The sequence below is a fragment of the Erythranthe guttata genome, chromosome 11 (assembly GCF_056151865.1).
Source record: "Erythranthe guttata isolate IM_541 chromosome 11, IM_541, whole genome shotgun sequence".
NCBI lineage: Eukaryota > Viridiplantae > Streptophyta > Magnoliopsida > Lamiales > Phrymaceae > Erythranthe > Erythranthe guttata.
The window spans coordinates 9,081,735-9,096,895 of NC_142543.1; the positions used below are offsets into that span (position 1 = coordinate 9,081,735).

General features: G+C 38.7%; 1 protein-coding gene and 2 long non-coding RNA genes across 7 annotated transcripts; all 3 read right to left on the reverse strand.

The window, feature by feature from the left end:
- Positions 1-493: 493 nt before the first annotated feature.
- On the reverse strand, positions 494-9,345 carry LOC148766949 (uncharacterized). 4 transcript variants are annotated; one of them, XR_016034304.1, is made up of 5 exons: positions 9,144-9,324; positions 1,876-1,937; positions 1,084-1,169; positions 661-884; positions 494-520 (listed from the first exon to the last, which is right to left on the reverse strand). It is a non-coding gene; the product is annotated as an uncharacterized LOC148766949 (long non-coding RNA). The 4 variants fall into 4 exon arrangements; XR_016034303.1 differs by having other exon boundaries at positions 8,970-9,323; XR_016034302.1 differs by having other exon boundaries at positions 1,084-1,937; positions 9,144-9,345.
- A 2,613-nt stretch (positions 9,346-11,958) lies between these two features.
- On the reverse strand, positions 11,959-13,621 carry LOC148766950 (uncharacterized). 2 transcript variants are annotated; one of them, XR_016034299.1, is made up of 4 exons: positions 13,356-13,621; positions 13,074-13,268; positions 12,925-12,967; positions 11,959-12,472 (listed from the first exon to the last, which is right to left on the reverse strand). It is a non-coding gene; the product is annotated as an uncharacterized LOC148766950 (long non-coding RNA). The 2 variants fall into 2 exon arrangements; XR_016034300.1 differs by having other exon boundaries at positions 13,074-13,261; positions 13,356-13,603.
- A 359-nt stretch (positions 13,622-13,980) lies between these two features.
- LOC105973370 (CBL-interacting serine/threonine-protein kinase 14-like) lies at positions 13,981-14,499 on the reverse strand. The gene has a single exon (XM_012998394.2). It carries the CDS (start codon positions 14,497-14,499, stop codon positions 13,981-13,983), a length of 519 nt encoding a protein of 172 aa, XP_012853848.1.
- Between the last annotated feature and the right edge of the window lie 662 nt (positions 14,500-15,161).

Consider the following 15,161-nt stretch of genomic DNA (forward strand, 5'->3'; position numbering starts at 1 on the left):
GGTACTCCCACGTAGTTCCGAGGTTCGCGCCATACGACGACTTCGCTCATAGTACCGAGCTAAGTCATCATGGGTTCTTCATTATGGGCCTATCATATTGGGCTTACCCTAATGGGCTTACACTTATTTGTTATATGTCGGACTAGCCCGTATCATATATATATATATATATATATATATATATATATATATATATATATATATATATATATATATATATATATAGCTTACTTGTCAAGTTTTGCAAAGTGGATAGGAAAATCATATGGTATAAGTGGGATGGACACAATGATTTTTTGACCTTTGGAAGGTTGACAAATTGTCCAATACAAACTCATGATACCTTTTTATTTAGGGTAAATTACAAACACCCCCTGAGGTATGGTCAAATTACAAAACCCCCCTCTTGTTTGGATAATTACATCTACCCCCTCAACTATGATTTTTTCTTACACCTCCACCCTTATGGTGCCAAATTCAACATAATCATCTAGTCCCGCTGAAGCGTTCATCCATTCGCCTGATTAAAGAATATTTTTTTTGTTAAAGTTCACGTCACACTGACAAAGATTAAGAACTTACGATAACTAAATCGATACGAATATTGAAACATGTGCATTTAGAGGAAAATGAAAGCCAATGTTCCCTTAAGACGCGTACTTTCGACGACAAAAATTGGCGATCCAAATTGACAACGTTTTTTGGTTTCACTGTGGCGGAATTCTTCCACAAGTTCGACCGTATAAGATTGTTCCACTATTTAAAGTATTTGATTCTTCATTATTCCCCTGCATTCATATCCCTAGGTTTGAGCCAGCACAATTTTGGGCACGACAGTATAAGATTGTTCCACTATTTAAGGAATTTTATTCGTCGTTATCCCCCTGCATTCATATCCCGGGCCTAAACTGAAGCAGCAACTTATGAATAATGAAAAGAGAAACACATACAAATTATAAACCGAATTCCATAAACCACAAATAGCCAATAACTATGCAGAAATTATCCATGTTTATGAATTGGCATTCAGAAATGGAAAGTTAAACGCATACGCATACGCATCCACATGGGGCAGAGAATTACAGGCAATTAGGCGCGTAGTCAACCCCACGAATGAAATCCAAACAGACTCGGACCTCCACAGCTTCTACTCCCTGCCCTTACCACACCTATAAAAAAGTTAAAAACTATTAGTATCAGGACTGCCAACTAACTACCCGTGTTCTTCCGTTGGGAAACTTGCGAAAACGTTTGGCAGCGTGAAGGTACAACCTGAAGCTGAAGGCAGCAAGTAGGACCTGGAGAGATAATACAAAACGACCACCATTTTCAGCCTATGACTATGGGGTTCACTCCAAACTATAGTTCAATGTGATCGAGTATCATCAGAATAAAAGACCAAAGAATTTATCCTCACAAATAGTAAAATATTTGCAAACAACACGATATATATACTCATTAATCAAAATAGCCATTTTAATGAATTTTATCCCGGAAATTTGCGGAATATTATTTATAATGACCAGTTAACCGGACCCAAGAGCCAGCTAAGGGCGGTCAGTAAGTTCCAAGAATGTGAAGAAACAAGCAGTCAAGATCCACCTAAGGAATTGAAGAATTATAGAGGCCTTTTAAGGGGCCTGATTAAACTGAACTCGAAGGAAAAAGTGACGTGAAGAAAAAATACATCAAAGCGAACCTGGTGGTGGCTGCTGAAGAAACCAACATCAGCAGCCATATTTTGAAAATAATCATAATCAAAATTGAGAGCACAATAAACATCCGTAATTTCGGAACCGAGAAAAATAGACTGAATAAAAAAGAAGTACATTGTGTAACAGAAACAAGAACGCACTAAATAAATGAGAATTTTACCTCTATAAATCCTGGCCGTCGTACCATGTCCGCTGATTTTTTCCTCGGGAGTCGTACAATTTCTACAAACATAAAAATATCAACAAGACATTAAGTTCAAATAATCAAAAAAATGCAAAAACCTAAACGAACCAAAGTAAATCGTAAGAAAAAAAAATATATATAAGTGTTAGGTACAGGTTCTTCCAAACATAGCTATAGATCTGTAAAACACAGTTAGATAACACAGGAAGTAAAAATGGAACAGAAAGAGTATATAATGAAGAACGGCTCAGTTCCCTATTTCCAGTGTTCAACTGTAGATCCAAAGATCTGGTGGTAACACCAACCGAAAACAAGCACCAAGCACTGCCACTGATCGAAACCCTAGATCTGACCCCAAACCTCACTCCGAGTTGACTCACCAACACATGCACAGTCAACTCGGTGATAACTCACCCTCTCCACTCAGCACAAACCCAGATTTCTACACACACACAGTCGAAACCCTCACAGAAGAGGATTAAGACCAGAAATGAAGGGGTTTGAATAAAAGGTGAATCACACTTGTCTCTCTCTCTCACCACAGTATAAATACACGGAGTTTCAACGGTCTTCAGCATTAAATGTGCTGCGACGGTAAGGACACCCATTGTCCGGCCGGACCTGCGAAGGTGTCGCCGGAAAACGACAAGGGGTGACGATACACTGTAGAGAGAGAAGGGGACAAGGGAAGAGAGAGAAACGGCGCAGCAGAACAAAGCTGCTAGGGTTGAGAGAAGAAAAGAGGAGTGGGTAAATGGAGGGCTCAGATTGAAGCCCTCTATCCGACGGTCAAGATTTAGGGTTGACTGATCAGTGGGCTTAAGTAACATTGGGCCCGATTTCCCAAGTTGGGCTTAGAATTAATATAGCTATTGGGCCCAGATCACAACAGATCATTTTATGTGGGCTCAATACTTAACAATTCTCCACCTGAGACCAATAAAAGGATCAGTATGACACACACTTAATGGACTGGGATCATCATTGCCGTAACTGTGAATCTTAAACACTAATCACACAGATTGTAGTAGAAGATTCACACAGTATTTTTTCCACAAAGGAGGTAATCACCAAGATAAAACCAACACTTAACATCACATAGAAGTTAAGACAAAACAAATAAAGCAAGCAATCACATAGAAAGCATCAACAGACTTGCACAAAGCAAGCAGACAAACACATGTCTGTTTTAATCATGTTTTGAGACAATGTTCAAGATTCTCAAACATGATCTCAATTTTTCCACAGGCAGGCACTTAGTGCCCATGTCAGCAGGGTTGAATTCAGAAGGAATTTTCTCCAGGTCTATCTCACCTTTTTTCACCACTTTTCGGATGAAGTGGTATTTGATCTCAATGTGTTTTGTTCTGTCATGAAAGACAGGGTTCTTGCACAATTGTATACCTGATTGGCTGTCAGAAAAAACAACAACTTTACCCTTCAAGAAGCCAATTTCTGAGAGAAGCCCTTTCAACCAGAGAGATTCTTTTATAGCCTCTGTGGTAGCAATGTATTCAGCCTCTGTGGTAGAAAGGGCTACAATGTTTTGAAGTTGAGATTTCCAGCAAATACAAGAACCACACAAAGTAAACACATAAGATGTGGTGGACTTCCTATTATCTCTGTTATTAGCATAATTAGAATCCACATAACCACATAAGACAATTCCTTTTTCACACTTAGAAAATTCAATCCCTGTTCTAGCAGATCCTCTTAGATATCTCATTAGCCATTTCACAGCCTCCCAATGAGGCATGCCAGGATTAGCCATATATCTACTCAAACAGCTAACAGCATATGCAATGTCAGGCCTAGTACTTACCATTAAATACATTATAGAACCAATTGCATTTGCATAAGGAACAGATTTCATATCACAGATTTCAGGTTCAGTCTTTGGGGACTGTTCCTTACTTAGCAAGAAATGAGCAGCTAGAGGCACAGACACAGACTTGGCATTTTTCATGGCAAATTTATCTAATATCTTTTCAACATAGGCAGATTGGTTCAGAAACAAAGAACAATCTTTCCTATTCCTGATTATGTCCATTCCCAGAATCCTCTTAGAGTCACCAAGAAATTTCATGTCAAAGTTTTCACTTAAGCATTTATTAACATGATCAATAGCCTTTAAACAGGGACTAGCAATAAGCATATCATCAACATAGATCAATAGGAACACAGGAGATTGACAGTCATCTTTGAAATACAAGCAAGGATCAAATTCACTTCTTATAAATTTCAAAGAGAGCATGCAAGAGTCAAATTTTTTGTTCCACTGCCTAGGAGACTGTTTAAGGCCATACAGAGACTTCTTCAACAAACAGACATAATCAGGTTTATCAGAATCAACAAAACCTTCGGGTTGAGACATGAAAATTTGCTTATCAAGATCACCATGCAAAAAAGCAGTTTTAACATCCATTTGCTTAAGTTCCCAATCAAAATGAGCAACTAAGGCAAGCAAAATTCTGACAGTGGTGAATTTAACAACAGGAGCAAAGATTTCAGTATAGTCTATACCCTCTCTTTGTGTAAAACCTTTAGCTACAAGCCTAGCTTTATATCTAACAGAATCAGATTCATGCTTGACTCTAAACAGCCATTTGCATTCAATCAAAGAGCACTTAGCAGGTTTTGGGACAAGAGTCCAAGTATGATTGACATGCAGAGAATTAATCTCCTCTTTCATAGCAGATAACCACATAGCAGAATCTGGAGAAGTTAAAGCATCTTTGTAGCACTTAGGTTCATTCCCATCTAAAGCATCAAACACATTGAACACAAAAGATGCAAGCTGAAAATTATCAAGATGATGAGGTTTCCTAATTTCTCTTCTAGGTCTATCCCTAGCAAGCTGATAATCATGCAAATCATCAATTTCAGGCAAATCAGACTCAACATTTTGATCAAACACATTTTCAGGCACAGAAGATGAATCATCATCATCAACAATATCAATTTCCTCACTCTCAAGAGGAGATTTCTCCACCTCAATTGGAGCAGAGGGGGGAACAATAAATGAAGGCACAGGCAAACAAGGATATTCATTTTCATTGAAAACAACATTTCTACTAATGATAGTTTTAAAACCATGTTCATTCTTTAGCCAACATCTATAACCTTTTACCCCTTCAGGATATCCAATAAAAACACATTTTAAGGATCTAGGTTCTAATTTATCAGTTTTATGGTGCACAAAGGCAGAACATCCAAAAACTCTCAAATTAGACAAATCAGCTGGTTTCCCAGTCCACAAAGTTTCAGGCAAATTTCCAGACAAAGGCACAGATGGAGATCTGTTAATCACATAAGCAGCTGTTAAGACAGCTTCACCCCAAAAAACTTTTGGCAAACCAGATGCATGCAACATGGATCTAACCCTATCCATTAATGTTCTATTCATTCTTTCAGCTATGCCATTCTGTTGAGGTGTATATGCAACAGTCCTATGTCTTCTAATGCCAAATTCAGCACACAGAGAATCAAATTCATGATTGCAAAATTCAGTGCCATTATCAGTTCTAAGGGTTCTAAGTTTCTTGTTAGTTTGATTTTCAATAAAGGTTTTCCAAGATTTGAACTTATCAAAAACATCAGACTTTTGCACAAGCAAGAAGACAAACACTTTTCTTGAAAAATCATCAACAACAGACAAGAAATATCTGTTTCCACCAGGTGTGGAGACAGGTGCAGGACCCCAAACATCAGCATGAACATATTCAAGGATTTCAGTACACTTAGAAGTATTAGGGAAGGGAGATTTAGGGAATTTCACTTTAGACTGTTTACCCATAACACATGAATCACACAAAGGCATATCAACAACAATGTCATCACTCAGATACTTGTTTTTATGCAAGATTCCTAGTCCCTTACTACTGATGTGACCTAATCTTCTATGCCAAAGATCAGTCATGTCATGCTGGACAGAATTAACATGTGAAACAGATAATGCAGATGCAACATACATATTGTGCATTCTAACAGCTTTGAAAGAAATTAAACCATCATGCATAATATTCATGACCCCATCACCCCAAGTACCCTTATACCCAGAATCCTCCAAGATAGCACAAGACATCAGATTGCTACTCAGTTTAGGAACATGTCTCACATTTTTCAGTTTAAGCACAAAACCAGATTGAAATTTCAGACATACAGTTCCTATACCTAGCACATGCCTTTTGCTGCTATCAGCCATGGACACAGAGCCATTTTCCAATTTAACATAGGAGGAGAACATGCTTCTGTGAGGTGTCATATGATTAGAGCAAGCAGAATCCATTAACCAGTCATTATCAGTCAAAGATGCAGACACAGAATTCACAAAATCAAGATACTCATCAGTAATCATAAACACATCACCCATGTTTTCAGCAACTTGGTTAGCCTGTTCATTATTAGACTTAACTTCTTTCTTAGGTTCAGCACACCTATTAGCATAATGACCAGACTTGCCACAGTTATAACACTTCCTATGTTTGAGCTTGTTCTTACTCCCTACTTTACCCTTATCAAATTTTTGGAAGTTTTGGTTACTGGAGGTAGAACCCTTGTTTGAAAACTTGTTTTTATGCTTGTTTTTCACAAAGTTTACATCACCCAAAGACTTGTTACCTTTGTTAGTTTTCAAATCTAGTTCCTTACTTTTCAAACCATTTATCACAGTGTCAAGAGTCACCCTGTCTCTGCCATACTTAATAGCAGATTTGACATCACTGTAAGAATCTGGAATAGCATTTAGAAGAACAATGGGGGTATATTCATCAATGGTTTTATCCCCAGTTAACTTTATGTCTTGCACAAGTTTTGTAAAAACATCAAGATTTTCATCTATATCTTTGTGCAAGTCAAGTTTAAATCTAAAAAACTTTTCCAGTAAAAACATTTTTGAGGGTAAAGAGGTTTCAGTATAAAGCTCTTCTAACTTATCCCATAAATCCTTAGCAGTATCAAGCTTACCTATCTTTCTAATCACAGAGTCAGATAGGTTCAGAATAATCAGGGAGTAAGCAAGTTCATCAAAATCATCTTTCATTTCTTTTGTGGTTTTATCATCATAAGTTTGAGTTATAGCCTTAAAACATTTCTGTTGGACTAAAACACCTTTCATTTTCTGTTTCCATATAGCAAAGTCACCCTTACCATCAAAGGTAGCCACAGGATAAGAATTCATATTCACACAGAAGAGAAACAGACAAGGGCTCAGACACAAGTAAGAGGCACACTAACAAATAAGCTGCACACAGACAGCAACAGAAAAGAAAACACACAAGCTGCACACAGACAGCAACAGAAAGGAAACACACAAGATGATCCCAGTAGGCCCAACAGAGAGCCAAGTGTTGCAGAAGGCAACAAAGTAACCAGTCGAAGGCAGGGCTTTCTCAGACTATTCCCCTTCCCCAGATTCCTGCGACACTAAGCGGTCCGGACAAGGGAAGTTTGGAGTGGCAAATAGTATGAGTTGGCCCAGAAGGTACCAAAGTAACCGGTCGAAGGCTGGGCTGTCTCAGACTACCCCCCTTCCCCAGATTCCTGCGACACTAAGCGGTCCGGACAAGGGAAGTTTGGAGTGGCGAGTAGCCTGAGTTGGCCCAGAACACTAGAACAGCGGAAGCAAGTTTTGACCACACAAGGTCAACCACAGGTTTTCCAGGATTTTACCCAGAAACAGAGTGAGTGAGTCACAGTAGTTAAATCCGTAGCACGAGTCTGCAAAAGAACGAGTGTCCAACTGATGCTCTGGTACCACTGTTAGGTACAGGTTCTTCCAAACATAGCTATAGATCTGTAAAACACAGTTAGATAACACAGGAAGTAAAAATGGAACAGAAAGAGTATATAATGAAGAACGGCTCAGTTCCCTATTTCCAGTGTTCAACTGTAGATCCAAAGATCTGGTGGTAACACCAACCGAAAACAAGCACCAAGCACTGCCACTGATCGAAACCCTAGATCTGACCCCAAACCTCACTCCGAGTTGACTCACCAACACATGCACAGTCAACTCGGTGATAACTCACCCTCTCCACTCAGCACAAACCCAGATTTCTACACACACACAGTCGAAACCCTCACAGAAGAGGATTAAGACCAGAAATGAAGGGGTTTGAATAAAAGGTGAATCACACTTGTCTCTCTCTCTCACCACAGTATAAATACACGGAGTTTCAACGGTCTTCAGCATTAAATGTGCTGCGACGGTAAGGACACCCATTGTCCGGCCGGACCTGCGAAGGTGTCGCCGGAAAACGACAAGGGGTGACGATACACTGTAGAGAGAGAAGGGGACAAGGGAAGAGAGAGAAACGGCGCAGCAGAACAAAGCTGCTAGGGTTGAGAGAAGAAAAGAGGAGTGGGTAAATGGAGGGCTCAGATTGAAGCCCTCTATCCGACGGTCAAGATTTAGGGTTGACTGATCAGTGGGCTTAAGTAACATTGGGCCCGATTTCCCAAGTTGGGCTTAGAATTAATATAGCTATTGGGCCCAGATCACAACAGATCATTTTATGTGGGCTCAATACTTAACAATAAGAGCCATAAAGCAAACGAAGTCGCCGCAAAGCTACTCATCAGAGTGGCGCCGTCAACAAACGTGGCTGAATTCATCTCCATCTCAGAATTCACTCGCCCGAATAAAATCAGGTGTAAAAAGTAGATGGCACCAGCAAAATAATAATATAATTCTCCAACAAGCGGGAAACCTGTATATGAACAGAGAGAGACCAAGAGCAAGCCGGAGCCGGAAAAAAAAAAAAAAAAAGGGCAAACCTGTAAATGAATAGAGAGACCAAGACCAAGCCGAAACACAAGAAAGCAAGTCCAGGACTACTGACCTGGCAATCAGTACCTACAAAGCAAAGCCCTCAAGATTCCAATTCCCGAAGTACAGTAAAAAAATTATGATACAAGGAAACGACTTTCAAATACTGGCAACAGCCGTTGCCATATATATACAGTTATATGATACCAAAATAATCCGACTCCCCCATTGAAGGAATAACGAAGGAGAGAACATGCATCAAAATAAAATTAAAACACCTTATTGGTAATAGTTAAGATACCTATGGTAAATGTCTACAATGAATCAATCTTTCATCAATCCTCAGCAAAACAAATAACCGGTGAAGATAAGAAACCAATATCAGCCACATCAATATTGACAAAAAATTACAGGGAAACAAATGGCAAAATAATCGAATTAAATGGTAAATATAGGAACTGATTAGTAGTATTACCCAAATAAACGTAATTCCCAAAGGCCTACAAGAAAAATCAATTCATACACCTGCAAGAAAAAGCAAGCCCAAGAATAGATAAATGTGTAAATTCAGGTTGTAAATTAAAAAAAAAAATAATAATAATAATAAATAAATAAATCAAGCGAAAGATATTAAGAAATGATCGAAGAGAAGTAACCGATAGGGTGAAAGTTGAGAGAACAGGAAAACCGACTGTCTCAGAGGGTGTGTACAAAGCTCGCTTGTAACCCAATTCAAATAATAATCATAGGAATATGCGAAAGATTTTAAACTCGGTATTGCGAATTTACGAAAATTCACAATACCGAGTTTAAAATCTTTTGATTTACGATTCAAATCTTACGATTCAATTATTCATACCTAAGTCGATTCAAATGTTAAAATAAATCTTAAATATCGACAAAACGATCAAATTTTACGATTTACGATTTACGATTTAAGAAAACAATAATTTATTATATTATTTATAATAAACGTGTTATAATTACTATTTTGGTCCCTATATTATATACCATTTTAAAGTATTTAAACCGGAAATGCCCCCAAGTGGAAATCAAGTTGTAATTTCCGAAAATCCACATCTCTGGCTGAAACAGTTGGGAAGATTGAAGAATCACCCCTATACTTACTCCATATTCCTAGCCGCTCCACCCTAATTACAAATTTGATTTCAATATCCAAAATATTCGCCACATTTATTATCACAAGTTTATCATAAATAATATAATACCTTTAAAGTTTTCATAAATCGTAAATCGTAAAATTTGATCGATTTGTTGATATTTAAGACAACAAATCCACCTCCCGTCCGACACAGTTTTGAAAATTGAAGAATCACCCCTATACTTACTCCATCTTCCCAGTCGCTCCACCAAAATTTTACCTAATCGTAAAAAAAAAGATAAAAAAAGATGCAGCCTAAAAATCGATTTATGAAAGTATATCGAAAAACATAATACGATAAGTTCTTGTATTCACCCGAGGCACCCGGCACCGCCCATTGCGCGGTGCTCTACACTAGTATATATATATATATAAGTACATATATATGGGGATCGTCCCCTTTTTTTTTATGTCTTTCTTTTTGCTTTTTTTCTGCCCTATTTAAATACCAAACGTCGTTGTTCTCGTCTTCCTCTCCAATCAGCTGGCCGCGTTCTTTTCTTTTCCCTTTTCTTCCCAAGTTGCTCGACCGCGACGCCTCTGCTTCTTTTTTCCATTTTCTTTTAATCCGATTGCTTGAAAACGGCGTCGTTTCAGGGTGGGCCTCCACATCTGGCCACAATTGTTGACCTCCACCGTTCCACCGTTCGCCGCTTCCACGTCCGCCGCTGGCGCTTCGTCCGATGCCCACCGCCCCTGCCGCCAACATCACTTCCCACCTCTTTTTTCAACCAATTGCAGACGCCGCCCTCTATCTTTGTTTAATATTATCCCGCATCTCCGCCACCTAAGTTCTCTGTGCAACCCCCACCTCCTTCTTCTCTTTGCCACCTAAGTTCCCAGGTTTTATTTCAAATTGCTGAAAAGGGTTGCATTTTTTTTCGTTCTTATCTGTTTTAAGGTGTTGATATAATCATGTTTGTATCACCATTAATAGAGCTTCAATTTGTAAGAATTGTCTGTTTCTTTTCTTCCTCGTTTTTTCTCCGTATTGCTGCCTCTTTAAATTGTTCGATTTAATTAATATTTGCATTCGATTTCGATTGTGTAGGAACATCGTTTACAGTATGCTTAGAGACTCATGTAAATCTGCCCCTTTTTGTTTTCGTTATCCATGACTGTGGACTACTTAATTTTGCAATCCTGTATTAATTACTCTTCATCTCAAACGAGATTTCCGATCGTCGTCGTTTTGATAATTAAGCTATTTCTGCGGGTGTTTGCATTTTTCGTGATGCGCATAAGGTGGTGAAGGATTCGTCGAGAGATTCTAATGGAGTTCACCGGAATGCTTTGGTGCTATCCGGAAGCAAAAGACCGTCGTACGAGTCTTTTCGGAGCTGTGACGATCGTCGATTTAGCAATGCCAAAAGGTGACTGTTGCTTTCACCTTTCTACTGGTATTTGATTTCAATTTACTTTGTACCTTGTGCATTTGTATAAGTGGAAATTAACAATTTTTGAAGAATTATAGAGGCCCTTTACGCGGCCTGATTAAAGTGGACGCAAAGTAAGAAGAGGAGTGGTACCATTAACAAACGTGGTCGAACTCATATACATCTCAGAAATCACTCGGCCGAATAAAATCAAGTGTAATAAGTAAATGTCACCAGCAAAAAATGAATGTAATTCTCGAAGAAAGACATATACGAAAAAGCTAAACGAACCAAAGTAAGTCGTAACACAAAAAAATATATATATGAGCCGTAAAGCAAAAGAAGTCGTCGGACGCGCAAAGCTACTCTTCGGAGTGGCGCCATCAACAAACGTGGCAGAACTCATCTCCGTCTCAGAAATCACTCGTCCAAATAAAATCAGGTGTAAAAAGTAAATGGCACCAGAAACAAATGAATGTATTTCTCGAAGAAGCAAAAAACCTGTATATGAACAGAGAGACCAAGAGCAAGCCGAAGGTGGAACACAAAAAAAGGGCAAACCTGTAAATGAATCAAGAGACAAAGGCCTAGCCAAAACACAAGAAAGCAATTCCAGATAAAGGAGCAACAACACATGCAAAAGTTTTTGAAGAACTTGTTCCCTCTTGCAGATTAATAGCGAAAAAACAATAACCAATTACAGTTTCAAAGAATAAATTGTAAATAATAAAAGAGCATAACGGAAACAAAAATTATGGAAATCCCTATACATTTCAAAAAATTATGTTATTGGTTACAGAAATGTACTAATTCTGCAACTCCCTATACATCTAAAAAAAATGATATTGGATAAAGAAATGTGCTTATTTAGAACCATATGCCAACGAGCAAGACAAGGTGCTAAACAAACAAAAACAAAAACAAAATCAAAATTACTCAATGAGCAAGAAAAATTCTTAAATACCCAAAGTAACTCGGTTTTTCTGATATCTTGTAATAAACAAAACCTGGTGCTATCCTATACCAGTGGCTTTCCATTATCCCGACTTTGAGGCCTGATTTGACTTTTCGCCATTGGGGTACTTCCGCTCTCTCTGGCTGAAGATACACACCTCCTCCTCGCCGAAATTGTCCTGCCTGAAACAATATATGATTGAGACGACCGCACCTTCTCGTAAATGGTGTTGGACGAGGTTGGCTCGGTGACCAAGGGCTTGCTTATTAGTTGGGTTTGCTTCTACCGAGGCTATGTTCAGGAAATTGGGCCTTTTAGTTAAACCAAAAAGAACATTTCATATTAGTAGCACATCGATAGTTCATTAGGCACAACTACTAACACAGCTAACTTTAGAACATAATTTGGCAGTGCTAAAGCAGGCAATATCATGTCCAAATAGACAACTTCATCTTTGAGATTAATAACTTCTAATTAAAATAAGGTTGAACACGCCCCCCCCATTGGAGTTCTTCTCTTTACATAAGTTTCTGAAGGCAAGACATCAAATCTTGACCCTATGGGCATATATGGTGGTTATTGAAACCCAAAAAACACCGAAGTGGGGAAATTTAATTGCCGTTATTTTTCTGGAGTATATCAAATAATAGATAAAAAACACAGAAGAAAAAACATCAAATTCCTCCACGATAAGGAAAGCACACACGCACAAAAAGAACGGAACAACAAAGACAACAAATTATTATCTGGAAGTGCTTGCTACCTTTGAAGTGGTGAACACGAGCATCCTCGTTAAAATCTACAACCTGTTATTGACCAGGTAATTTGGAAATTGGTATTAATAGAAAAAGAAAAACATTATGACCAACGGGAAAGCAAAAACAAAACAGAGAGAAAGAAAATGAAACTCACAGGGCAATTGCAAATTGTTGAGAAGTTGCTCTGAATCCGCAAAGAAATGGGAAAACAGCTTCGAATACAAAATCCGGGATGCTCCATTCTTATCTAGAAAACCAGTACAAAATGGGGAAGAAAAGAAAAAAAACAAAAAGTAAAATACCTCGCGATAATGAGAAGTGGAGAGGTGAACATTCCACATCCTAATCACTGACGATAAAACTACTGTTAATAGCAATCAAAGATATAAATTTCTATTTATCGCAGCTCTTAAAGATTTACAAGGAAAATAATTACCATTTCACTACAACAAAGACAAATCCATGTAGAAACCTCTGCATAGTCTTGCTTCATAGTTCCTTTATGAAAAAAACTCCTGTTAAATAGCAATCAAGGAAACAAAAGACAACATAATGGATAGTGTTTAATCTGTGCAAAAAATGAAGTGTTTAAATATGAGTAAACACTGATAGATATCAGGAAAACAAGTTTGCAACTCGAATTAGGCACATAAAAATAGCTGCATCATTACCAAACAAAACAAGAAGAAATGTATATACGAGTCTCGTTCTTTTTCCCCTTTCTCTTCTCCTCCTTCTGCCGCCGCACCGCCACCGCTGCTGACCGCCGCTTTCATTGATTTCGACGACCCTCTTCCAACCATACATATGAGGCTGCAACTTTCTTTTCCCCTGCCCCTGCCCCTGCCCCTGCCCCATCTCTCTTCGGAGATCGCTCACCCTTTCCCCCTTTGTTGAGGTACCAATCCATGAATTTATAAACATATGATTGATGATAAACATGAATGTTATTTAAGATTGTTTACTTATATATGTTATATTCGATTTGTTTAGAGAAAATTGTGGTTGATCATGAATCTGCATCTATAGACTATATGTCTGTTTGTTAGAATTTCAGAATTTTAATATGTGGAGCTTTGTTGGACGTTGTCGGTCAACGCGCTCAGACTGAAATCGAAGACCTTCAGATTGCCGTTCTCGTCCAGGAGAAGATTCTCCGGCTTCAAATCGCGGTGGGAGATGCCGCGGAGGTGGCAGTAGCTGACGGCGGAGATCAGCTGCTGGAAGTACTTCCGGCTGAGATCCTCACAGAACCGGCCCTTGACGACCTTCGCGAACAGCTCGCCGCCGTTGACGAAGTCCAGTACGAAATAAATCTTCGTCCTGGTGGCGAGAACCTCGAACAATTTGACGATGTAAGGGTGGCGCAACCGGCTCATGGTCGAAATCGAAATCTCGCGTTTTATGTGCGCCATTAGATTAACATTGTTGTTGAGCTTGCTCTTGCTCACCACTTTCACGGCGACGCTCCGGCCGTTGGAAATATCCCTAGCGTGGTACACTTTCGCGAACGCGCCGCAGCCTAGAAGCTTCCCGATCTCGTACTTTCTGAACAACGCATTCTCCGCCGATAAAGCCATGTTTGCGGCGGAAGACTGCCGCGACTAGGGACCGGAAACCGAAAACTCGTCGTTTCCCGGCATCAGTGCGCAATAATTCAGAGACCGGAAAAAACAAATTTCGATTTTTTTTTTTTGGTGAAGATTAGGTTTTAGAAAAGGGATTGGTTGTAAGGTTCTATTCTACAGCTAATAATAATTGGGCGGGGGATGAATTGTGTCCGATATTGCAGTAAGTGGGGGAGAAAGAGTATGAATGGATATCGGACCACTATTTAGTCTTGCTTGAGAAAATATCGGGTAACAAGTTTCAAACTTCTGCCTACTTTTATCAATAACAATATTTTTGTTCGTTGTTTTTCATTCATATCTTGCCTTCATTGAACAAAGAAGTAAATTTTCTTTATTGCTAACGGTTTTGACTCTTATTGAATTGTTCAAATGTATAAAGGCATATGTTGATCAGCATATATAAATTGAATTTCTTTTTGTAGGACATTTCAGCATATTTTTTTGTCTTTAGCTTTCCTCGTCCAGATATTTAATTGGTAAATATGCTTGCTTAGTTACCTCTTATTGTTAATCGATGCAGAAATTATTGAATTTGCTCGACCGGCTGTTACTGGCAATTGCTTACCTACGCGGCTACACTCCAACTTTATTCAAACCAAATTTGGTGTGAG

Bases quoted from the DNA above. Each gene is read 5' to 3' on its own strand.
- LOC105973370 (XM_012998394.2), bottom strand. From the start codon at position 14,499: ATGGCTTTATCGGCGGAGAATGCGTTGTTCAGAAAGTACGAGATCGGG.